This window comes from Pongo abelii, chromosome 17 (assembly GCF_028885655.2).
Source record: "Pongo abelii isolate AG06213 chromosome 17, NHGRI_mPonAbe1-v2.0_pri, whole genome shotgun sequence".
Classification (NCBI taxonomy): domain Eukaryota; kingdom Metazoa; phylum Chordata; class Mammalia; order Primates; family Hominidae; genus Pongo; species Pongo abelii.
In genome coordinates this window covers 29,567,706-29,593,494 of record NC_072002.2, presented here as the reverse complement: position 1 = coordinate 29,593,494, position 25,789 = coordinate 29,567,706, and the positions used below count along the sequence as shown (strand labels likewise).

The window sequence follows — 25,789 nt, the reverse complement described above, 5'->3', positions numbered from 1 at the left end:
AAAGCAACCACAAGCATAATTAAAGCTGTCAGTTTGGTGTCTATCTTTCCTCTAAACCCAGATAGGACCAATAATCTCCAGTCTGGACTTCAGTGAGTTTCAGTGTTTTAATTAAAAGGAGGAGTTACCAGGCAAGGTTGTGGAATGTCATTCACTGAAAGCCTTAAAATAGCATACATTTTCATCTGCCTGGGGCTAGAAGGGGAACAGCAGATGACCCCTCATAGCTGCCTCTAGGGCTAAGAGACTGAGGTTAAAGCCGATCCTGGAGCAGCTCAGCAAACACCGCGTCATTAGTTTTCTGGCCTGGGCTCACCTCCCTCCGCACCGGGGTGCTGTGCGCTGCAGCGGCGGCGAACTGCTCCAGGGCCTGCTGCTGCTCCTCGTTGGGCGGCTCCAGCACGGGCGCCCCCACGCGCCCCTGCGCTCCCGCCTCCTCCTGGGGCTCGGCCTCCTGGTCTGGCTTGGATTCCGAGTCTGATCCAGATTCGGTCGTCATGGTTGATTGTTCTGCAAGTAGAAAAAAGGGAAGATCAGGTCACTCCGTGCAACTACCTTCCCTCTGCAAGAAAACTAGGATGCTCACCGTGAACGGCTCAAGATAACCACAAGGAGAGAGGGAGATGCTACCAAACCCCATCCTATTCCACACACCGGACAGATGACTTGTCAATTTCACCACTGAGATGGGTGCCCACCAGGGACTCAAAACTAAAATTTATCTAGGAGGAAAAGATCTGTAATGATCACAGGCTTTATTCCTATTAGATTTTTGCCACAATAGATTGTTAAATGCCATTAAAGAAATGTCATAATAATTAAATATCTTACATTCAATTAAAAAAATTTGCTGTATCACCTGCATATATATTTCAATCCCTTGGAAGGATGATTTAATAATGGAAGCAGACATTCTCATTTCCCTCCCCCTTCCTATCTCTACACAGGGGCCCTCCCAACACCGGAATCTACAGATACTTCAAGGAACAAATGCCTTTCCCATGTGATTTCTCTTAATCCAGTTATCCCTCTTTGAGTTAGCAACTGAGCTACAACAGCAGCTTCTTCAGGGACTCGGGATCTGTCCCATTGGCCATAGCTGCAGGGGCACAGGCAGGATCACCTCTCCTTCTCTCCCAAGTTAATTCTCATCTTCCTGGCTTCCCCCTATTTCCCTTGAGTGTTGAAAGGTAAATTTATCTCATATCTCATAGCGAACTCAAACAACAGATCTTAATATATAATAATCTGCTGATACATCCTTTAAAAAGACCTTCTAAAATATGAACATCTTCCCAAAGATTGCAAGTCAAGATGTTTCAGGATTTCATGCCTCAGTTTCCACATGTGCCAAATGAGGACACTGAACGTGATAATACCTAAATAACTTATTTCTTGCTATTACATTTTTCTCCTACTAATAAGATATGCCCCTATGTTTTTAAAGCAGATTTTTGCTCTAAGCAGCAAGAGAGCTGCTATTATGCCAAGTAGATCCCACGTCATTTTAAGCAGTTACTTACCTTAGGTATATGGAGTAAGTATCTCAAGTACAAATATCTCATTATTGTCATATAATTTCCCTTCCTAATTCTAATTTTATAGTAAAAATATGAGCAAAGGACTAGTGTAGTGCTTTAAGCAAATTATATAATTGGTATAATATAGAATGTGCAAAAATAAAACTAGTAACTCCTAGTTCCTCTCTTCACAATATATACAAAAATATGTTTAATAATTTGAAGAAGGGAGCATCACAAATACCAATCTAGGTTATAAACTAAATGCTATATCTGTGTTTTCTATTTAGAGTTACTTTCACAATCACCAGATATTCTTTCTGTTGAATAAAGGAGACATATCAATTTGGCATGTGCTTAGTTGCTCAAAGCATATGTAAATATCGAGTCCAAATACAGAGAAAGGTAGTGATGCAAATAAAATGAACAGACTTTCTTTTTTCCTGTTATAATACATTTTAGATTTTCAAGCAAATCTTAAAGGTAAATATTATATTCTCTTTTGTATGCTTATCCTGCAAAGTGGCATAAATAAATAGAGAAAACAGTGGAGGAGGAGGAAAGGTTGTGGAGCGCTGCAGAATTTACAGCTTCTGATCAAACTCCATCTTTTGGAAGGGAAAGGATTAGCTTTAATAGTCAATTCAACCCACTAAACACTTACTGAGTACCAAATATAAGCCAAGCACTGCTTGTGGTTTAGAAACAGAGATTCATCTGTTGTGACCACTACCCCCCATCTCAAGGAGCTCCTAGTCTGTGCCGGAAATCTGCTCTCTGGAATCCATTTTCTTCATCTTCTTTTGGTAACTAAGATTTCAGATTCAGCAGGTGCCCCTTCACCCAGCCTGAGACTACAATGAGCTGTGGCTGTGGATTAAGACTGGACCAAGGAGACAACAGAAGAAAAATGCACTCAATGTTTACGTCATTTTCATAAAGACAAAGCCACTTGCCCTAGATTTCCCTTTCCCACTGGCTGGATGTGCAGGTCTTAAACCCAGTGCTGGACATGTCACATTCAGGGGAATGACAGAGCCACCCCTTCCAGCATGGGTCTCTGGATGACCTCATGGACCATGACCCACCTACTCGGGACTGTGACGTGAGGCAGAAATCAACAACTTTAGCTTGTGCTCATTTGCTCAGGAAATTGCTCATTCTATTTCCTGAGCAAATGAATATCCCCGTGATTTTAGTGTTATCAGCCTAGTTGGGAAACCATTTTGCATCTGCTTTTGTCTTAAATCCAGGACCATCTCCAAAGCAGAGAGCCAGCAGTACACAAGCTAAATAAAAATGTAAAATGGACAGAGCCAAACAACCACCTACCGACTATCTAAAGAATAAAATAATGTACCATTACCATCTATGACTATACCATATAATACCTTACCTGTTGTATATCACACAATTCACAGCAGCTCATACCTCAAAATCATCTACTATGCCCTTGTCATATATTTCCTAGGTATATTAATTTTCCAGCACTATAGGCATAATATAATAAATGCAAATCGTTGCCATTTTGGCCAATTTTAATAAAATAAAACTGTCAAGGCTACTCAGAGATAAAGTAATAAAACTTTAAAATGTACGTCTTTTTTCATGCTGGAATCTCACTAGAATCAATATCTAATTCCACATTTCTCAAAGGACATAAGCTCTTATTATTCCTACAAATAAACCAGTATGGATGGCCTAGATCAGCAAATTCTATTTCAAAACTTGTTTCCTCTTCCCCACCCATACACCAATGTAAGCAAGCAATAACCCGATTTTTAATGGCAAACTAATATCAACATCTAAATACAATATGTCTGGCTGGGCGCAGTGGCTCACACCTGTAATCCCAGCACTTTGGGAGGCCAAGGCAGGCGGATCACTTGAAGTAAGGAGTTCAGGATCAGCCTGAACAACATGGTGAAACCCTGTCTCTACTAAAAATACAAAAATTAACCAGGTGTGGTGGTGCTTGCCTGTAATCCTAGCTACTAGGGAGGCTGAGGCACAAGAATTGCTTGAACATAGGAGGCAGAAGTTGCAGTGAGCCGAGATCACACCACTGCACTCCAGCCTTGGTGACACAGAGAGACTGTCTCAGAAAAATAAATACAATACAATATGTCTAACTTTAACTCGTTATTTTAATAAGTTTATAGTGTGCTCCTTCACTCTTAAACCCAAATGCCAAAACATTTCTTTTAAACTAGATTTTCAAGATATTTACATTGCTTTGGTTCTTCTTTTTCTTATACTCATTCCTTGCTTTCTAGGATAGTGCTGCCATTTAAAATCACAGCTTTCCCTTTCCAACTAACTAAAGACTATTGTTTTCCAAGGTTCCCTTCCCTTCTGATAGGTTCACTTTGCACCAAACTATCTGCCAATTATTTGGGTTACTGGAAGCAAACACCATCACTTGAAATCCCAAACAGAAAGTGATACAAAATGTATTTATGCTTAGTTTTGACTGAAACTGTCCTTTCCTTATACTAAATTTACCTTACAGTTGTGTTTTGCTCAGGCTTTAAAGGTTTGGATTCCTAGAAACTCCAAATCCTAAAAGTTGGGGTAAGGACATTCATAAGTATGCTAGGCAGATGGCAAGAGGGGTCCTTAATTTTTTTTAAAGAAACGTAAATCATATTTCAATATCCCTCTCTCAGGAATATATTTATTAAACGAACACCAAAAGAAATGGTAATGAGCTTCAAAGGATGCATGTGCAGGTGTGAATGAAATCATCTTCACAATCCCCAATCTAATTCACCTATAAAAAGATGGTCATTGCCATGCATTTTGGGCTTTGTTCCTTTTCAGCTCTAATTTTTTATTCCACAGAAGCAAGAAAAAAAAGTCAGTTAATCCTCATCTTTTCCACTTTTAGAAGTGGCAGTCTAAAATCTCCATCTCCTAACTAAATGACTGCTAAATTTGTTTCTGTATTCAAATTTACCTACCTCTCTTGCTGACATAATAATTCAGTGGCATTTTATGAAAAGACACAAACTAAAGATATAGTGAAGGAAAATACTTAATATAAATTTCTGTCGTTTATGTGTAAAACAGGATTCCCACAGAATAACAAAGTGTTTCATAAAAGAAAACCTCTTCATACCATTTACCTGTCTAACGAGGATATAGGACTCAAATGGACAAACTTTTTAACATCAACCTTTTTTTCTTTTATATTTCAAGTGTAAATTTATAGGAGAAGTGTGGTCTTACTTAACGTAAGTATTTGTGACTATAGAGTACTATCCACCAGTCTGCTAAAAACCATCAGTTGCTAGCAAGCTAGAAGACAGTAATATTCTTTGGCCCTTCTACTGAATTTTTTCTATTTGCATGAAAACAAAATGCCCTAGTATCATCCATCCAAAAAGAAAATCCCAAAAAGAAACCAAAACAACCTGCTGTTGGTCTCACATTCCACTCTCCTACTCCTTCTAGCAGGGCCCTACCTCTCTACTTTTCTGCGGTGCCAAGCTTCTGGAAGGAATTTTCTTCTCGTGCTGTCACCACATCCTCCCACTCACTCACCCTTCAGTATATTCCTCATAATTCTAGTAACTTCACTAAGGTGACCATGACCTCCCCACAAGCCAATCAATCCTAGGTGGCATCCCTCCTCATCTTTCAGTTCTCCAGGTTTGACACCCTCTTGGTTTCCTTCTATCTTTTCTGGCTACTCTTCCTCATTTCCACTTGTCTCTGCATATCCCATTTCTCATATGCTATTTCTAAACTTCACAATTCTTTACGAATCCGTCTCACTCTTTAAATTCTCTTTCTTGGAGAGCTCATCCACTTCATTTCAAATACAATGACAATTCCAAATTTTGTGACCTCTCACTGAGCTTCAGATCCATAAATACAACTCTTCTTCTCACTTCTTTACCTGGATATCTCAGAAGCACCTAAAACCGAACATTTTTCCATCCAAACCTTTGATCTCTGCACCACCCCCTGCCTGCTGCCAACCCCCCAATCTGCTTGACTCCTGTCCTCCCCATTGCAGCAGGTGGCCTCCATCTGTCCAGAGGCTCATGCTGGGATTGGGACAGCACTTCCCTCCCTATGCCTAACTCCAATCCACCTCACTCTTGGCAATATCACCTCCTGAGTTGTGTTTAAAGAAACAGTAGAAGAGGCTGGGTGCAGTGGCTCACGCCTGCAATCCCAACACTTTGGGAGGCCAAGTCGGGTGGATCCTCTGAGGTCAGGAGTTCGAGACCAGCCTGGCCAACATGGCGAAACCCCATCTCTACTAAAAGTACAAAAATTAGCTGTGTATGCGGTGGGCACCTGTAACCCCACCTACTCGAGAGGCTGAGGCAGGAGAATCGCTTGAACCAGGGAAGCAGAGGTTGCAGTGAGCTGAGATGATGCCATTGCACTCCAGCCTGGGTGACAAGAGTGAAACTCCATCCCCCCTCCCCCCCCCAAAAAAAAAAAAACAAACAGTGAAAGAAAGAATGGAAAAAGTTCTAGGCAGAGGATTCCAATCAAGCAAAAGCAGAAGAGCATGGAGGATCGCATGCACTTACTTGCATGAGGTTACATGGTCTGATGTAGCAGGAAGGAAGGGGTGCATGAGAGTGATGAGAGGTGAGGAAAAGGGACTGAGAGCAAGCCGGACACAGGCAGGTCCTGCAAGGCCGCCTGACCCTCGCTAAGGACACATCATCTTGTTACTCAGGGATCATCTGGCAGACATGGGAACCTCAGAAAGCATAACTGGGCTTCTCCATTGTTTCAGCTCAAAGCTAGGCCAAACTCAGAGATCACACAGGCCCTGAAGGGGCAGCGGGGACAAGTTACTCCTCAGAGTACAAAATGGTAAAATTCAGGACTGGTCATTATTAAATATCTTCAAAAAGTTGACAATAAAGTGTTGAGATGCAGGGACAATTCTGATGGTTTGTAAAAAACAAGCTTTTTGGCCATGCTAAGTTCAAATCTTGAAGGCCAATACACCAGCTCCTGTGGAGCTGACTGACTTTTTAAGATTATGTAAGTAGCAAAAAGTCAGGATTTTTATGAAGACATAATAATTCAAAAATTAATTTCACAATAGCCACTGTAAATCTGCAAAGGGTTACCAAGATTCATCAATATGGAGACAAAGATTTCATAACAGCATTGCACATTTACAAATCAGTATTGGAAACTTAAAAAAAAAAAAAAAGAACTAAAAAACTAAATGAAACAATAGTAAGGCCACAGGCCACAGGCCCCAATCCCCTGCTTCAAGGAATGCACATTCAGACAGGTTACCTCAAGAAGCAAGCCAAGCACCATGCCCAGGGTGTGAGAACACAGCCCAGAGAGGGGGGTTTAACCAAGTCTGTGGGGACAGAAAGGATTTTCACAGGAAAGAACACTTGTCTGATTAAAAAAAAAATCACTAACTTTCAGTCTCAAGACAACTAGTTTTAAACTTTAGACACAAACATCACAGGCTACTTCAGAAAGACAGAAGGGAAATCCGGAATAAATAAGAGCACAGGGAGGTACTGTGACGGGGCAGGAAAAGTGGGTTCCAGGCCCAACTCTGCCATATGCTCTGTGACCTCAACAGAATGTGGCTTCCCTTTCTGTTCTAAAATTCCAAAATTCTAGGATTCCTGAGAACCAAAGACATGGTTACATTCACAGCAAGAAATCTAAAGAAATGTTGCTAAGTGAAGACAGGTACTACCTGATCCTACTGACAAGGCCCAAGGGCATAAAGCTCTGAGGGCAGGCAGCCGCCAGCCCTCTAGCAAGCACCGACCTCTCCCACCACTGTGTGGGTCAGGCTGAAGGCTTCATTAACTATTTGAGTCTATAAAGGTTTTATTAGTTCACTGAAGCAATACTTTACACAGATAACCTGAAAAATTTGAAAAAAACACTTACTTTAATAGATTGGGAAAATCTGGTTTATCTGCAGTAAGCTTTTAGCTTTTAAGTTCAAAAATGTTTAGATCTTCTATGCGTGAACAGAAAAATCAACAAATATAGTTTAGAATATATATATTTAGATATGGTGACTATGGAAGCATCCACCTTACCACTATATGTTCATATTTCCAAATCCAACTGGTACCAAATGCCAGCACATAAATTTGCCCATGCTTCTGAAACACCAAGAATCTTTGGTTGAACCCACATGTACCCAAATACATTTTAATAAGCAAAGGAAGCAGCTGATGCTCCGACTCGAGGAAGAGGACCTATGTTAGCAGAGAACTTTAATAGAGTTCAGTGACAGTATTAATAGGAGAGGCAGGGTTCCCCTGGGGGCAAAACTACTTGCAAATTAAGTCTATTGAGGGAGTGGCAGAAGAACCAATTCAAATTCTGTTCTAGGATCTCTGCACTGTGAACACTCTGTCAAAAGCAAGGAAGTTCCCCGACTAGGATTCCTGAACTTCAGAGGTTCAGAAAAGGAGGCCTGATGATCTGAGATTTCGTTTTGCTATTTTAAAGGAAAGTGTACATTCAGCAGTGACATGGCTGTACACACTGACAAGGCTTTTTTGCTTTATGTTGGAAACTTATCAATTAACTTAGAAATACTGGCTACATCACTGCTTCATTCATTAATATATCCCTTTAACAAACATTTCCTGAACAGCTGTTTTGAGGCCTAGGGATACATTAGATAAAGATGAACAAGGTCTCTGCTCTAGTGGAGCCTACATTCTAATTGGAGGAGGAAAAGAAATAAAAAGTGTCAGAGATAGATGTTGTTAAATAATCCACTTAAAGGAAATAACTGCTCTAGACTGGATGGTTAGGGAAGGCTTCTCCAAGAAGGAAAAATTTAAGCAGTGTTGAAATATCAAGAAGAATCTGCCATATGCAGATATGCACAGTGGCGATAAAGCCTGTGAGGAAGATGATTGCCCAGGCTTGGGCAAGGAATGAAAAGAAGGCCAGGGTAGCTGGAATGCAGGGGGTGTGAGGAAGAGGGGTACAAGATAAGGTAGATGTGAGGAGGGGTCAGATCCCATGGGTCTGCAGAGCTGGATTTTATTTTAAATGCAGTGGAGCATTCTGAGGTGAGGAATGATAGGGTCTTATGGATGCTTTTAAAAGGTCATTCTGGCTTCTGAGTGCAGGTGCAAGTAGGAGCAGGGGACCCAGTGACTAGGGGATGGCAACAGTCCAGGTGAGGGAAAATGCCAGAGCAAGGTAGCAAGTGGAGGAATGAAGGCAGGTGGTGCCTGTCCAGCACCCATCAGAAGCTCTCACTGCAGCTTTGGTGAGAGATGAGAAATGTACCAAGCTGGTAGGACAAAGCTACCACAAATGTTAGGTCTCTTAAAACACAGGGATTCCTAGTGGCAAAAATATTGTTTCCAATAGGCCCTAAGGCAGGGAGACTACCAACAAACAAGCGTCAAGTTTCAACAATTATTCTTCTAGGCTGGATGCTCCATCACCTTTAATACCGGAAATCATTCGTGAACCCGATATCATCAGCAATGCTTCTAAAAATCATCCAGTTTAGGTGAAAAGTAATGCCTGCTTTCATTTATAATGGACATATTCCCGTGGTTTAAGTGACAGCTCCAGTCTTCCAAAAAAGCAAATTTAAAACAGATTAACATGAAGAAGTTTGGCCTCTTGAGTAGAGAATGTGCTTCTAGACTTCATCTGAGAACCCAACTAATGGATAAATGACATCTGCACTTACACATGCGTTTCGACATAATCTGGCAGAGAATTTTAGTCTCTATGAAATTTTAACATGACTATCACTGATGCTGTCATTATCAGAAACTTGCTATTAAAGTTTCTATGTGGTCTATACAAGAATTCTGCTAGTGTTATTAGTCTACACGTGAATCCTGCCTTGCCCTGGGTTGGACTTAGAACCACCTCACTAAGCACAGGGCAGTGTTTCCCACAACAGACTAACACTTTTTCACTTCACAAGCATTTTCACATATTGTTCTAAACACAGCAGAAATACTTGTTCCCAAGATACAGAACTGCTAAAAAAAATTTTTCCAGGAGTTAACACAAATATTTCAATTGAGCTTCCTGATAGCTGTGCTTATAACAGTTCATTAGTGTTCCCTATCATTAAAATGGAGTTCAGACAGCCAGGTGCAGTGGCTCACGCCTGTAATCCCAGCACTTTGGGAGGCCAAGGCGGGTGGATCACCTGAGGTAAGAAGTTCAAGACTAGCCTGGCCAACATGGTGAAACCCCGTCTCTACTAAAAATACAAATATCACCTGGGCGTGGTCACGGGCACCTGTAATCTCAGCTACTTGGGAGGCTGAGTAATGAGAATCACTTGAACCCAGGAGGTGGAGGTTGCAGTGAGCCGAGATAGTGCCACTGAGCTCCTGCCTGGGTGACAAGAGCGAGACTTCATCTCAAAAAAAAAAAAAAAGAAATGGACTTCAGAATTGATGACACCATTTCCCTTAGCAAAGGCACCCTCACAACAGCATCCTTGAGGTTTTAAGCAAAAAAATCAAATCAAAGTGGACATTTCAGAGCATCAATGATATACATAAGAGCAAAAGTATTCAGCCCTTATGTTAAACTGAATCCTGGAAACAGTGAGTGAATAAACTAAATATAGCAACTATTTTCTCCATTTTCTGTTAACCATAAATCACCCTTTGTGAAGAAGAAACTGCCATTGTGCCCTCAATGTACCAGGCATAATTGAAATACTGCATATTTGCTTCTTAACTAAACTTTAAACAAATCTGATCATATCCCTAATGGTTCCCTAAAACGAAAGTTGTGTGTCTAAAATGCACAGGATCTTCATGAGTTTGACAGAAATAATTCTCTATAAGCCATGTGTGATGGTGTGATTACTTTTTAGTTAAACAGGGATGACGCCTGAGAACATAAAGGAAGCTAGTCACTCAGAAGACACAGGTGGGGATGTTAAGCACCTCCCTCCTGCTCTCTACATGCTCAGCTCACCCCAACAGGACAGGGGTTCAGCCAGGTTAGTGAACAACTCGCCTAAGTCACAGGATAAGGAGCACAGCATCAAGAATAAAATCTGAGTTCTGCCTCCAATAACAGAGCTGTTTTTCCCACACAAGTCATGTACATTGGTATGCGGTAAAACCTACTCTTCACCTCCTATTCCTCTTTCAGAACTGGGCAATTTATCAAAGGTATTGCTTTATGGGATCATCTACAATTGCATGTTGCCAATATGCCATCTTATCCTTTTACTTACTGTAAGTCAAATATTAATCAATTCAAATTTTTGTAAAATTATACTTTGTTTTGGCCAGGTGCGGTGGCTCACACCTGTAATCCCAGCACTTTGAGAGGCCAATGCAGGTGGATCACGAGGTCAGAAAATCAAGACCATCCTGGCTAACACAGTGAAACCATATCTCTACTAAAAAAAATACAAAAAAATTAGCCGGGCGTGATGGCGGGCACCTGTAGTCCCAGCTACTTGAGAGGCTGAGGCAGGACAATGGCGTGAACCCGGGAGGCAGAGCTTGCAGTGAGCCCAGATCGCACCACTGCACTCCAGCCTGGGCGACAGAGCAAGACTCTGTCTCAAAAAAAAAACAAACAAACAAAAAAAAAAACAAACTTTGTTTTAAAGACTATTTTCCCTACTACATACTTACTATGTATATATATATGGCATTATGACACTAGTGTCTTCCTTTGTTAAAAAACGTTAATCTAGTGTGAATCTTTAAGATCCTGTCATTCTGTCACGGGTTGACATTTATTCCTGGGAAACAAAAAATAAATGCTCACTGTTGTTTCTAGAGAAAACATGAATGGCACTGAGTCTACTTTTCGAGGCTCAACAACTCATAACTTTCCACTATGGCAGCTTTAAGCTTTAAAACAGAATGAGCCTACATTTTAAGCAGTTACAATTTTGAAGCTGTTATTAGTGGGAAACCTCAAATTGATAAGAAGTCAGTACCTTTCAAGATATAAACGTCCAACCCTGTTTAAAATTTCCAAGCATTCCTTTGCTAAAATCAAAAGAGGAGAGAGAAAAAGGTAGCATATTTTCTCTATATTCTTCGCCAATTCTATTCAGAGAACTTATTAGCAAAAAGATATCTTTGGCACCTTAATTCAGGAGCATATTTTTCTATTACCCAACATCTGACTCTGCATCTGTGAGAAAGGAGGTGTGAACCACAGAGAGTGAATAAATTAAAACAGAGTCAGACTCTTTGTACAGTCATCCACCACCAAATAAGAGCTCTCCAACTCCTTCTGAAATGGGTCCCTCTTTCACAGAACCACTAATTTTAAAAATAGGGAAAAGGTTATGGCAAAAAAAATCCAACTTTATGCCTTAGTGAGGGGGCAATATACCCTCTGCTATCTGGGGATATTTGGCCAAGAATCCACGATTCAGGTTTCGCTTTGTAGGTGCCAGTACCACGGGGTGAAGGACAGAGAGAACAACAAAAATGGCTGTCTCAAAATGACCTGGGCACAAATAATCTATGCTTCTAATTCCCTGTCTGTCCAGGATAATTTTACATACAAATAGACCCTAAACAAATAATGAATGAATGAACAGTCTGTGTTTCTGCATCTCATGAATGTAACAGTACAGTACAGTACTTATTTCTAGGAGCCCTGTAAATTCAAATGAACAGCAGAACAAGGAGCTGCCCTGGACATTTTCTGTAACTGCACACGTCTCAAGGCTTTCATCTCTGTGGTTAGCTCCTAATGGTAAGCTTCATGCAGGCCCCCAAAACTAGTCACTGTAAGGACGTGTGGTGAAAACAAGAAAACAAAGGAGGGGGAGTAGGACCTTTTAGGGACCCAGGAAGGCAAGCTGCCTGTAAATATTTGTATCTTGCCTTTTTTTGAAGGAGTCCCAGGCAGTGACTACTAAAGACTCACACAGCATGAATAATGTTTGATCAAATCAATAAAGAAATATGATAAAAAGCCAATTCTATCGCTACAGAAAAGAAATAAAATACATAGAAAAATTCCAGGTATTCTATTATTGTTTCTATTTAATACTTATAAAATCATACCAAGTAACCATTATCAGCAGCCTGGGGGTTGTTAAATATTTAAATGAATGAATGACTGAATGTATCAGCTTCATTTAACCTAAATGTGTCCTAAGTCACAAGTCTACAAATGATATCTTGGGAAATGGGATCTAATTCAATCTGACCCCAAAGCCCCTTGGCTGTTTTATGGTATACTGCACTAAACAGAAATGAACACCAATTAATAGCTTTCAACTCTCCCTCATATAGAATACGCTAAATTTGATCAGTTACTCACTCCTTTCGATCTCAACATTTTCTAGGCCATTTCTGTAGCCCAGAGCCAAATTAATGGAATTTGGTTTTCCCCACAGTTCTATATCATTGACTTTGTTGCCCCACAATTAATTAACTAAGTGTTCACAATAGAATTTATCACAATTCTTACAGAGGGAGGAAATGGAGGACTCTTCTGGCATTCTTGGAGAGTCTGACAGACTGTTGGCTTTCTTTTCATCCTTCAATACAAATGTGAGGCCAAGTGTTTAATTATTCTGTTTTTACTGTAATGCATCCACTTTTATCTCTTCATCAGCAATGGATGGAGACTATAAAGAATGTTCTTTCAAAGGTCTCCCTGGCACACAAATGAGTCGCCTGAAAGCAGTGCCTCATCAAGTTCTCTGAAGGTGCTGATAAGAGGATTCCTTACTCCAGGGCTGTTCACTGTGGGCCTGTAGCACTGAAAGGGCTCCCCATTTATGCCTCAAATACTCCGTTCTGAAAGCCTTAAGAGACAGCTGGCTCAGCCGCCATCTTCCCTCCTGCCTCCTGCCTCCCGCCTCTGAGGTGGCTCAGCAGATAAAAGGACCGCCCTGTGGTCCGGGCTGCCTTCTGATATTCTGACTACAGGAGCTGAATGTCCCACACAATGGACAAAAATGACAGAACAGCTACAGGTGTGATGTTCCATTTTAAATTCTTTGTCTCCAATGGGCAACTAAGCCAATAAATAGCTCTTTCAATTTTTGAATCCACATATTTCCAGTTCAAAGGAGACTAACTCAGAAATAAATTTGGAAAAAAAAAAAAAAAAAAAAAAACCTGAAAGGCTGAAATGCAGTTTATCTTTTAAAAATTTTTGTAGGTTCTTCGTATCTAGGTATTTTTCTAAGGTTTAATCACAGCAAACCCTGCTTCACTTCGTATATTGATAATTTTTTAATTACTGTAGTTTTCACAATGAAATTAGTTTTAAATCCTTTAGCTCATCTATTTAAAATGAACACAAAGTAAATCTGTCTAAGTGGAAGCTTTATATGTGGTTAAGTAAAGAAGCCACACTGATGCCTTATTTTAAACTCTTCTGTTCAGAGGGTTCCTCAAACACGCACAGAACCAGGTCCAGAAGAGGAGAAGCTGAAAAGGAGGGGTGCTGCTCGAAGCGAAACAGAGACTGAGAAGAGTGGACAACATTGGTCCCAACACATTTTTCCAGGGAGCTCTGTCTGTCCTGGAAAGTGTCCAAGTTTGGGGCTAGATGAGAGCTTCTTGGGCCCCCACTTGAGTTTCTGACCTAAAGTAGGAAAAAATGAGGATACAGAGGAAGACAGATCAGACTATTCCCTGAGAGAGGGAGGCAGTTCTTTTGGAGGGAAGAGGTGAGCCACCATCAGACGCCAGACAGCTGGACAGGGTAGCACTAGCTACTAACCCTGGCACGGCTGCAGATCAAGCCCACGGTTTTCCACATCCAGACCCACCATGAAAAGAGAGACTTAAGTGATAAGTCAAAATGTCAAAGAGTGATCATCTCTGGATGGCTGACTCACTTTTTTAGATTTTCTACAAAAGTACTATCTTTATGATTAGGAGAAATCAAACCAAGAAAGTATTTCTTCTTAGAGATGAATAGTAGTCAAAGTTATATTTATTACTTTTTTTAAAAATACTCTTTCGGCTAGGTGGCCATTCTACTGTTTTAACTTAGTTTTTCATAGAAAATATTAATTATAATTTAATACATCTGAAATACACCTAACTATTCATCCTACATTAATGTAACCGGATGCCACTATTCAGCAAATGGAGCAAATTAGTGAAGATTTAAGGTCTGCAGAGGATGACACTCAGACCACTTGGAGCAGGAGCATCTGGAGTGCCCGAAAAAAATACGTTCTTAAGTGCAGGTGTACAGAACCTCCAGAGCACACACGCCTGGGTTCCACGCCCACCAATTCAAACCGTGTCTCTGATGGAAGGCTCCAGGCACAGGTAATTTTTAAAAGCTACTGTAGGATTCTAAAATGCAGCCTGGAATGAGAGTGATAAGATCGCATTATCTGCACTTTTAATAAGCACACAGGTGATTCTTCCACAAACTAAAGTTTGCCAACCCCTGGCCCCTCTCCACCTCAAAGCTACTGAATAGCTGCATTTGAAGACAAAAATGACAAGTAGAAAACAAAAGACCATTGGCCCTAGTCAAGGCTATCAATTCGTGCATATTTTTATTACTATGACAAAGTTGGTACAGCAATCTTAATGCTTTCTGTGTTTCACAGATGGATACGCTATTTTGTTTTTCTGGTTTATTTGGAAGGTATATGCTGACTACACTCTTGAATTTTAAGATCTTAACTTTAATAAGATGCAGTACTCATTTCAAGCTATATTTCACAATGGAGATATTTTTCCATCTCAGTTATGCTCAATCTCTCCTGAGAAGAATATTAGGTAATCATATGTGGTAAGGATATTCTCCACCTATATTAGTAATGATCATTGCTGAAAACATCTTATTTCCTCTTCTTTCCAAAGAAGTGCCTCCCTTTAATTGGAATAGGCTTGCCATTGAGGAGAATAGGAGAGAAAGACAGAGATGCCTGCACAGGAAAGGGGGAACAATAGAACTTTGCTAATGATAATTCCCAGCTACCTTCAGTTTCAGCCTTAGTGACAACTCCAATCTGGACACCTATCCAGACCTTACCCAGGACTTTCAGTTCAACTCCACAAAAACTTGCTGAACACTCACCCTGAGTTGGGATCTTGGTCATCTAACACATTTTTTTTTTTAAATTTTTTTCCCCAGGTAATTTCTACAACCTAAGAAATTTTATTTTAGATCAAATCTCTTATATACTCAATCCTGAATGTCAAGAAAATCTGTCCAATCATCTTCTCATAATATCTTCACTGTATTCTTTTCTTTTCACCCAGACAGCCCTGTTGAGCTTTTCAGAGTCACACAGGAGTGGGACCAGCAGTGAGTCCAAAGAGATTTCAAGGGCCATTCACCAAATTCAGTCTATGATATACTTTAGCACAACTAGGGACTAGAAACCCAGCATTTTTACAGCTTGAGAAACACTGGTTGGAAAAAGAGTATAAAAGAGTAACCAAATAGGGCCACAGATGAGCATCTGCTCTATTGTTTTCTACTGGCATTCCTCTCCAGCTGGGTCCTGGCAGCTGTGGAATCGACAAGCTATTTCTTTCTAAGAAATGAAGTATTTTCAGTTGTCCCCCATCACTGACTTCTCCTCCATACAACAGTAAAGGCAACCACAGGTTGTCCTCAGCTATTCCTGATTCCCAAGCCTCATTTTCGTCCTCACCACATGAGCTTCAACAGTCATGAATGACCCAATGACCTGCAGTGCTCCAGGTGCTGAGTGAGCTTCTAAGTCTCCAATGCCCTTGAATGAGCTGGGCTGCTTCTGTGTTTAGAAGCCCCCAGTCCACCCATTTCCCCAAGCAGTCCTTAACCCTATACTTCAAAGCTCGCTCCAACACCACCTTCACTCAGCAGTCTTGCCCAAGTTCCCTCTGCCCCATGAAATGGTCTCCTCCATCCACTGCAGGCATATGTATCCCTATGACCATGCATCTGTCATTCTGCCACCAGACCTAAGAGTCTTAAGGACAAGTGTGGGATTTTCTTTTCTGTTGCCTAAAGGTCTACATCAAACCTATGATGTCCAAAAGTGAACACTTGAAGTTTCTCCCCAAACCAGGGCATCCCTGAGTCTTCCCAGAACAGTCAATCAATCCATCCTCCCAGAGTCTGAAGCCAAAGAAAATACAAACCAACAAAAACATCAAGAAGTAACTTTTCCTCATGCACCACATGATCCTTCAGCAAATCCTGTGGCTCTACCTTCAGAATATCTCCAGAATGTGATCATCTCATCACCTCCACACTTCTGCCTCTGCCCCTCCTCACCAGACCTCCACCTAAACCCCCGCCTCCCCACACCTACATTTCCTCCTCTGCCCTCCACACGTTCACCTCTTACCCTACCCTCCACACCTTCACCTCCACCCCTACCCTCCACACCTTCACCTCCGTCCCTACCCTCCACACCTTCAGCTCTTACCTTCCCCACCATATCCTCACCTCCATTCCTACCCTCCACACCTTCATCTCCACCCCTACCCTCCACACTTTCACCTCCACCCCTACCCTCCACACCTTCACCTCCACCCCTACTCTCCACACCTTCAGCTCTTACCCTCCCCAGCATATCTTCACCTCCACCCCTACCCTCCACACCTTCACCTCCACCCCTACCCTCCACACCTTCAGCTCTTACCCTCCCCACCATACCTTCACCTCCAGCCCTTCCCTCCACACCTTCACCTCCACCCCTACCCTCACCTTCACCTCCACCCCTACCTTCCACACTTTCACCTCCACCCCTACCCTCCACACCTTCACCTCCACCCCTTCCCTCCACATCTTCACCTCCACCCCTACCATCCACACCTTCACCTCCACCTCCCCTTCCCCTCCACCCCTTCCTTCCACACCTTCACCTCCACCCCTTCCCTCCACACCTTCACCTCCACCCCTACCCTCCACACCTTCACCTCCAGCCCTTCCCTCCACACCTTCACCTCCACCCCTAACCTCCACACCTTCACCTCCATCCCTACCCTCCACACCTTCACCTCTTACCCTCCCCACCATACCTTCATCTCCACCCCTTCTCTCCATACCTTCACTTCCAACACTACCAGCCATAACTTCACCTCCACCCCTCCCTGCCACAACCTCACCTCTGCCCCAGCCTACCCCGCCACATTACTTCCACCACTAGCCATCACGCCTTCTCCTTGCCTACCACCTCACCATCCAGTAACTGCTTGCCCAGTTACTCTGGTGTACCTCCCAACTGGTCTCCCTACCTCTGCACTCTCTGTACTGTGTTTTTCACAAAACAGCCAGGTTGATCCTTTTACAATATAAATAAAAATATGTCACGTCTTGGCTCAAAATCCTCCAATGACTCTGCATTTCCCTTAGAGTAAGCTCCACTGTCTGGATACGCTGGCCTGAAAGAGCGCTACTCCAACACCCTCATCATCTACTTCTGTTCCCTTCTCAGCATCCTCCCCACCACTCCTCCCACCCGAGGCCTCTACATTTGCTATTCTTGCCTGGAACATATGTCTTCCTTGGCTTATTCACCCACTGTGTTCATGTCTTTGCTCAGACTCTCCTCAGCAAGGCCTTCCCTGTCTACGACTCCTGGCTCTGTCCCCCTTTCCTGCCCCCTTTTCTCCCTAATACCCATCACTAGTCCAATACGCTACCTACTTCAGCTGATTACTTTGGTTTTTACTGTCTCCTCCCATCAGAGGCTCTAAGCCCCAGGAATTGGGGGATTTTTATTTATCATATCCCCTCTGTTGTATCCCCGGTGTCTAGAATAGTGTGTGGCATGTAGTGGGTGCTCAAGGAGTATCTGCTGAATGTATGAACTCAGCTTTGGGATTCCAGGCCCTTAAATCCTAAGTGTCAGGCACTTAGCAGGTCCTCATTAGATTATGTTTGCTGAATGAGGGCACCCAACTGCTATATCCTTAAAAAGATAGTTTTAAGTTGTGCTTTGTATTATAGGTAACTTCTGGGCAAAATGACACTATAATAAACAAACTTACTGAAATTATTAGAATCATTTTTTATAAGGACAGTCCAACCTAGTGAAAAGTGCATAGTCATTGATGTCAGACAGACATGGGCTAGAATTCTAGCCCTACTACCTATTAAGTGTGCATGTAAAATGAAACAGGCAAACATGTCTTTATTATTCAGAAAAGCACTTTGAAGAACGACCCATCCATCCTAAATCCTGACCCTGATGTTCCTTATTTTATCTTCCTTATGAATGAGGCTCTGCTATAGGCAGACTACTGCTTGTCTTAAAACTAAAGAGAACACATTAAAACACACACACACACACACACACACACACACACACACACACACACACACACACACACAGAGCAACCAATCGCTATTTAAAACACGGATGTTATGTCCAGGAAGAGCATAATATGAACTACCTAGTTTATAATTAGCAGTAAGCAACTTGATCTGAGCCTTGTCTTTTTCAAAGATGATTAACAATAAAAGCCAAAAACACATTATTTAAGATATTCAGACATTAATAAATGCCATTAATCACTGTTGCCAATTGGTATCAGTCACCAATCTCCTACAAAGTGATGACATCTAACAGATTATGTTCAGAGTTAGCTGTGTCCCTTACCAACTGTGTGAATTTGAGTAAGTTACGTAAACTCACAATAAAAGAAAAAAAAATTGAGAAAAAAAAAATAAAATAAAAAAATAAATTTGTTTCAGTTGAAAAATGTAGATAAAATACCTAATTTTATCATTGTTGACTACATAGCATTAATATAGTACAACACACATTGGAGGCATTCAACAAATGGGCCATCATTTTTAAACCAGTAGAGCTATTCCTTTTGTTACTATCTCCTGGCTAGAATTTATTCCAGTATTAAAAAAAGAAAATGAACAGCTTGTTAAAATCAAATGATGATTTGGACCAAGTTCCTTCAAACTTATGAAATATTACCTCCTCCTTTAGAGCTTTCTAGGCCTTAAGATCATGAGTGCTAATAAAATCATAATGAATACACCAAATTAAGGAACAGGTTGAACTCTCTCCTTGCCACTCTGTCAGAAAAATAACAGTAGCATCTATCACTTTTGTGCACTTGTCATTTCCAGTAACGTGCTTACATGAACTCCACTGAAAATCTGAGCTTGGGAGATAATTACTTACCCCAGGACTTTCTCAGGAGGGAGATAAGGGACAAGGAGTTCAGACAAAGGTTATGGGGGACAGTGATGCCCTTGGTTAGCCAGAAAGACAATTAAAAATAAATTTTCTGGGCATCAAGGAACTACAAGTGTAAAATAATAATTACCAGAGCAACTTCTTATCTGATACTATAAATACTTTGTCTTCTTCATTTAGCTTCTAAAAGGCATGATAAAATGATAACAAAAAATCTTCTTTACTTTCCAAGCTGTGTTTTCCCCTGGTGACGGGGACAAAAGGGAATGATTTACTATTAGTATAATTTTTATATTAACACTGTCCAACCCAAAAGAAGACATACTTTCCACTGAACTATCTCTGTTCAATGCCAAAACTTTTGCAAAGTATTCCTTTCCTATTTTCCAAACACATTTACTCATTCCTTATCACCATGTATTTGCTTCTTATGTATAAGAATCTAGTAAGAGGCTGGGCGCGGTGATTCAAGCCTGTAATTCCAGCACTTTGGGAGGCCGAGGCGGGTGGATCACGAGGTCAGGAGATCGAGACCATCCTGGCCGGCAAGGTGAAACCCTGTCTCTACTAAAAATACAAAAAAATTAGCTGGGCATGAGAGCAGGCATCTGTAATCCCAGCTACTCAGGAGGCTGAGGCAGGAGAATCACTTGAACCTGGGATGTGGAGGTTGCAGTGAGCCGAGATGGCACCACTGCACTCCAGCCTGGGCAAGAGACCAAGACTCCATCTCAAAAAAAAAAAAAAAAAAAAAAGAATCTAGTAAGAATACCAGCTATCTGATGTGTCCATTACTTAAGTCTGGTAGCAACACCCAGGCCAGTTAAGAACAGATTATACATCAACATTTTAAAAGGCAACAAACTCTGCTTAATTGTGAGAACAGAGACCATCTTTAGAGATTTCTATTCAATGCCATCTGCCTGGGAGTGCTGAGCAGTCTCTCATGGAAGTGTTACAAGACTAACGCAGCAGAGGCCAGCTTCAGAGGCCAGTAGGGAAAACACCCTTGAAGGTAATAAAGCCAACAGTTTTCATCATCGGACACTGGCATAATGCTGAGAAATTGTTCATAAACATTCAAACTGGTTTGGTCTTGCCTAAGAAGATGTTTTTAACAGAAAAGAGTTCCTTTCAGGATTTCTGAGAAGAGAAAATAAACCAAAGAACATAAGGTGGCCAGCCTCCATGGCAGAGGAGGGCTCAGGGCCTCACCTGGCCCAAACAACACCCTCTCAACCTTGGAGGTGAGTATTCATTTTCTTGAGTTGCAGAATTGCATCTTAAAGGACCACACTAAGGTGTCCATTCCTGGGGGAACACCAACTAGCTCATCAGAGGTGTCAGCAGCTGCCTATGGGTAGCAAGGTCCTGAGAGAATAGAGTTAAACGTGGTAGGAAGAATAAAAGGTTTGAAATTTAAACGGGAGTAAAAACATTAATCTTCCTATTTCACGGTTTGGTACTTTAGAATCACACTAATCTAAAAGGAATCGAAGGAGATCAAAAGGTAAGTCGGCTAGCCCCAGACTGCATCTGCTCAGACCAAAGGCACTGGCTTCACACAAAGAAACCGTGAAATCAGAGTCAAATTACTCTGCTTACTTTTGCCAAATCACCTTAAGTAAATTCCTACCAATAGGCTTTATGTTGTTTTTGCTGCCATTCTGCTTTGTTTGGGTGTATAATTTTCTTTATAATCATTCACTCATTTAATCTATCATTCAGTAGTGTGCATATGCTATGTGCTAGGTCCCAAGGATAGGAAAATAGGAGACTCTGTTATCTCGTTTGCAATTTTACTACTTTTGATCTTTACCACTGAACAAGTTACACACGACAATCATTAAAATAGCTAAACACATGCAAACGAGTGACTTACAACTAACCACCAAACTAGAGCCAGGTTGGGAAGAACCTGTACTCCTGGCACACACACTCACCCCATATTACAGATGCAGTAATTCAATATGGAAATCAGGGAAGGCTGGTATTGCAGAATCAGTTTAACACTTGAGGGCTCATACCTCTGAGAAAGAGCTTTTCATTTGAAGAAAGATGTTAATGGGATATGACTTTGTACGTACTGTGATTTTGTTATAAAACTAGTATCAATGACCCAGGCAACACCTGCATCTGAAGGATTTCTGGTCTGCTAACAGGCCCATGACATGTAGTCCAGGGAGGGACACAGTTTGACTCACTACACTTAGTAATGGGAAGTCTGCATGATGAGTGAGCCAGGAAGTCCCAACTTTCTTCCCTAAGGACCCCGGTATAGCATCATCCCTTACATAAAACCAAGCCCCATCCCCAGGCAGCTGTAGATCCCCAATCTGGGCTGGAATATGGTAGGTGGAGCCACATAACCTTTACCTAATAGCCCTATGATCTCAGCTGAGATGAAAAAACAAACATGTAGGAGACTGACAGGCAGGGCTAGGTAATGTTTTCAAAATCACTTAGCATCCTGAATGCACAATCTGAAAAATCAGAACAAACCAGTAGTTCAGCAGTGAAGGCCGGTGGGGTATGTATGGGAACCACAAATGTGTGGCTTTATTTTTGGACTATCAATTCTATTCTAGTGGTCTATATATTATCCTGTGCCGCATTCTTGGAACGTCTGTGGCACTGTGTAGCCACTGCCCAGCCTGACCATGGGCTCTTCCTCAGCAGAGAGCAGCAGTTTTTAGCTTTCTATCCTAATGCCTAGCACATAGTTCGCATATTTCTTCAGTATATATTCAATGAATAATCTAGTTGTTTTATTTTAAAGTATACCCCATCACCCTCAAATTTTATCTAGTAAAATTATTAAGTCGACATCAATACTTTTACCTTAAAAGCTAGCTCTATCTGCCTACTTATTTAGGAGAGGAATAAAGGAGGAATAAAAATTCGTTGTAGGCAATCAGTTAAAAAAAAACAAAAGGGGAGACTTTGAAATAACTATACAGTACCTGTGTACTGTCCCTTTATTCAAGTGCAAAATAACTGAGCTCCTCAACCAGTGGGTATTCCAGAAACTCTGGAATACCTGTTATGCAGTGAAAGAGCAAAGAACAAAGTCCTTTTTGACCTAAGACCTTCATTCCCAATTAACCAGAGGCAGACAACAGATTATCATCCAGAGGCCTCCCACTTCTTCCTGCCTGCAGTGAACTTCTGGTGAGTTTGATCTGCCTGAGACTTCCAGCACCAAGAGAGGAGGAAAAAACAAAGTACATGAAATTAAAGTGAATTAATTTGATTTCTCTCCAATATCTCCCTTGAAAAACTGACTTGAAGAAGCAAGCAGAGATGGTTACAGGTCCCAAGTCTCACCCTTTCTTTAATAGCTGTGGAGGTTTTTTGTTTGTTTGTTTGTTTGTTTTGGTATGTAGACCCAATTTTCCCTTAAGGGCAAAGGATCAAAACAGGTTCTCCCTTCTTTGGCCCAGATTGTTTTTTTTAATAATGAGTCTAACAAAATCAAGACGATTTTTGGTCAAATATTGAATCCATATTTCACAATACCAAACGGAAGCTTTTTAGGGTCTCTTATTTTTTACATTTACCACATAAAATGTTAATTTGAGAGTAATTTTCACAGAGGTGATCCCCGGTGCTTAGTTCCTCAATACTGCAACATTCCAGATGCATACAGACAGAGATGTGTGCCAGAGACAGTGATGAAAACAAAAATCAGAGAACCACCTGGATGGAGATTAAGAATGCACAAAAATTAAGCTGGTACAGATTCACAGTTTCAAAAGGCTTCCAGAGTAAAGTAATATTTGAGAATAACTACTTCAAAATCACTTTCAGTAAGACAAGGTGATCAGGTAGCATTAGAATTTTCTTTCTGGTCAAATTCAGCAATGCAAGAAAATAGGTATGGATTTGGAGGAAGAATCAGAGGACAATTAGACTGGATTAGACCACCCAGCTGCTTGTTCCTGTAATGAACACAGCACAGTATGCTAATGCTGGGGACATAATGATGAACAAAAAAGACATGGATATAAATTCCCATCCTCAAAAACCTTATAGTTTAGAGAAAACACACCCAAGTAAACAGTTCTAAGACAGCTGAGAAATGCCACTGAAAAGTCCTGGATGCTATAGGACATAAAGAACATGATGCTACAAGACAGAGAATGGGCACTCAACCTTGACTAGGGAGATCAAGGTTTCCTTTCAAGAGAAAGTGAAATCTGATATCCAAAGAATACAGCAAGGTGAAGAAAGAGTGTCTTTTTTTAGGTAGGGGGCTGGTGATGGTAAGACAGGAGGCTCAAGAGGTCATGAGGGATCTGACCACAAACGGAACTCATCAATGCATATTAGGAGCAATGGAGAACAAGTTCAAGATTTTAAGGGTGAGCACAATAAAGTTAGATTGGTGTTTCAGACACACCACACTGGCTAGAGAATGGAGAATGGATTAGGGAACAGACCTGAGGTCAAAAGTAAATAAAGGAGGACCAGGGAGGAATGCGTTTTGATGACCCAGCAGAAAGAAGATGAGGGCTTGAATAATTATAATATCCTAGAAATGAAGAGGAGTTTTGGAAAGCAGGGAGGATGGGGAGCTTTAGCCCTCCCCATTAGCTCCATTAGTTCCAGCTCCTACCATAAGGTACCCTAAAATCATCATTATCATCATTGTCAAAATTTAAAGTGGCTGGCTCTGCAAAGGTAGACTTAGGATAAATCCTCTAGTTCCCTACTTCCCAACAGCCCACCTAGCTAAGCCCTGCCTATATGTAAATGCTGGATCCACCACTAAAGAAGCATCAGTAAGCAGTTTCTGCAGACATTAGAATCCATAGAATACAGCAGGATGAGGAAAAATGCATGCATGAGGGTGCTTGGGCATCTGGTGGATGGTATGTTTGATCCCTGTGGTTAGGGAATGCAGCTGCAGTAGTTTGTCATTCTCTCTCCCAAGTTTCTCTGATTCTCCTCTTTCCAGGCACATAGTAGGATCACACTTCCTCATCAGCCTGGGTCCCTCCATTATTACTATGAGTAAAAACTTCTTGCCAAACAACAGTGCACACACAGCTCATGCAAGAAGTGAATTTGCTCTTTGAAGCCTCAGAGATTTGAGCGTTGCTACAGCAGTGTAACCTAACCTACCCTAATCAACTGAACTGGAGAGGACCACAGATCTGCTATGCAGAGAAAAGAGAAAGCCAGTTATGTTTGTGCCAAATTAGAAAAAAGGAAAGGGTAGGATAGCAAGGTTAGAGAGAAGGTGACAGTGCAGAAAATGGAAAGACTTTTCTCTCATTTACACACTCATGGAGCATCTCCTCTGTGACTAGGCCAGGAAACTGTGCACGCTGTCCACTGGTCTTCGCCTATTATAGAGACACAGTAAAACCTAGAGGGTGAGAGTCTATCTCCTATAGTCACACTGCTTGGGCTCAACTGACTCCACAATGAATTAGCTGTGTAACTTTAGGTAAGTAACTTTTCTGAGCCTTGACTTAGTAAGTGGTGATATTAATCATATCAGCAAAATGGGGATAGTTAACATTCCTTTCTCACCAGCTTATGAGGATTTAATAAGAAAATTCACATAATTTATACAGTATCTGGCACATCTTAAGTACTCAGACATTAGCCCCTACTTATTTATATTTCAGATTACAAAACCCAGGATATACAGAATATTGTCTCTTATAGTCATTATGGCTCATCCAGGACAGAAAATCAAGACAATTTTAATGTATGTCCTACCAGAAATCTGATGATAAAATATGATATAGCAAAGTTAAAGCTGCATTCTAAAACTTGAAGTCCATGTCAATTAAAAAAGCAATAATGACTTTGGTCATGTTACTACAGACGCCAAAGCATAATTATAAGGTTACAAAAGTGGAAGAAAATGAGTATTTTCCCCAGTATGTGTTGTGTATTAAATTACAACTCTAAACAGCAACATAGCTGACATCAACCCTTATGCAGTGATTATTTCAGTATGAAACACTTCTTCCTCCTTCCTGTCCTAACTTAATTGAAACAGAACACTAGAGCAGCTGTTAATATAGTATAGTCCTCACCACTGATTACAGTGCAAAGTTCATCTTCCCTTCACAGGATAAAGCAACGCAAAATGTTAAGTTCATATATGTTTTTATATGTGATGCCAATCACAAATAGCACAAAATGT

At 41.2% G+C, this 25,789-nt stretch overlaps 1 protein-coding gene across 31 annotated transcripts in view; it reads right to left on the bottom strand.

The window, feature by feature from the left end:
* EPB41L3 (erythrocyte membrane protein band 4.1 like 3) overlaps window positions 1–25,789 on the bottom strand; it is a 249,369-nt gene that overhangs the window by 95,798 nt on the left and 127,782 nt on the right. For 29 of the 31 annotated variants that reach the window (XM_054537507.2, XM_054537508.2, XM_054537513.2 and 26 more), the window contains exon 2: window positions 317–510. In XM_054537507.2, the coding sequence (XP_054393482.2) occupies window positions 317–499 (183 nt within the window). In that variant the 5' untranslated portion in view covers window positions 500–510. 31 annotated transcript variants of the gene reach the window in all.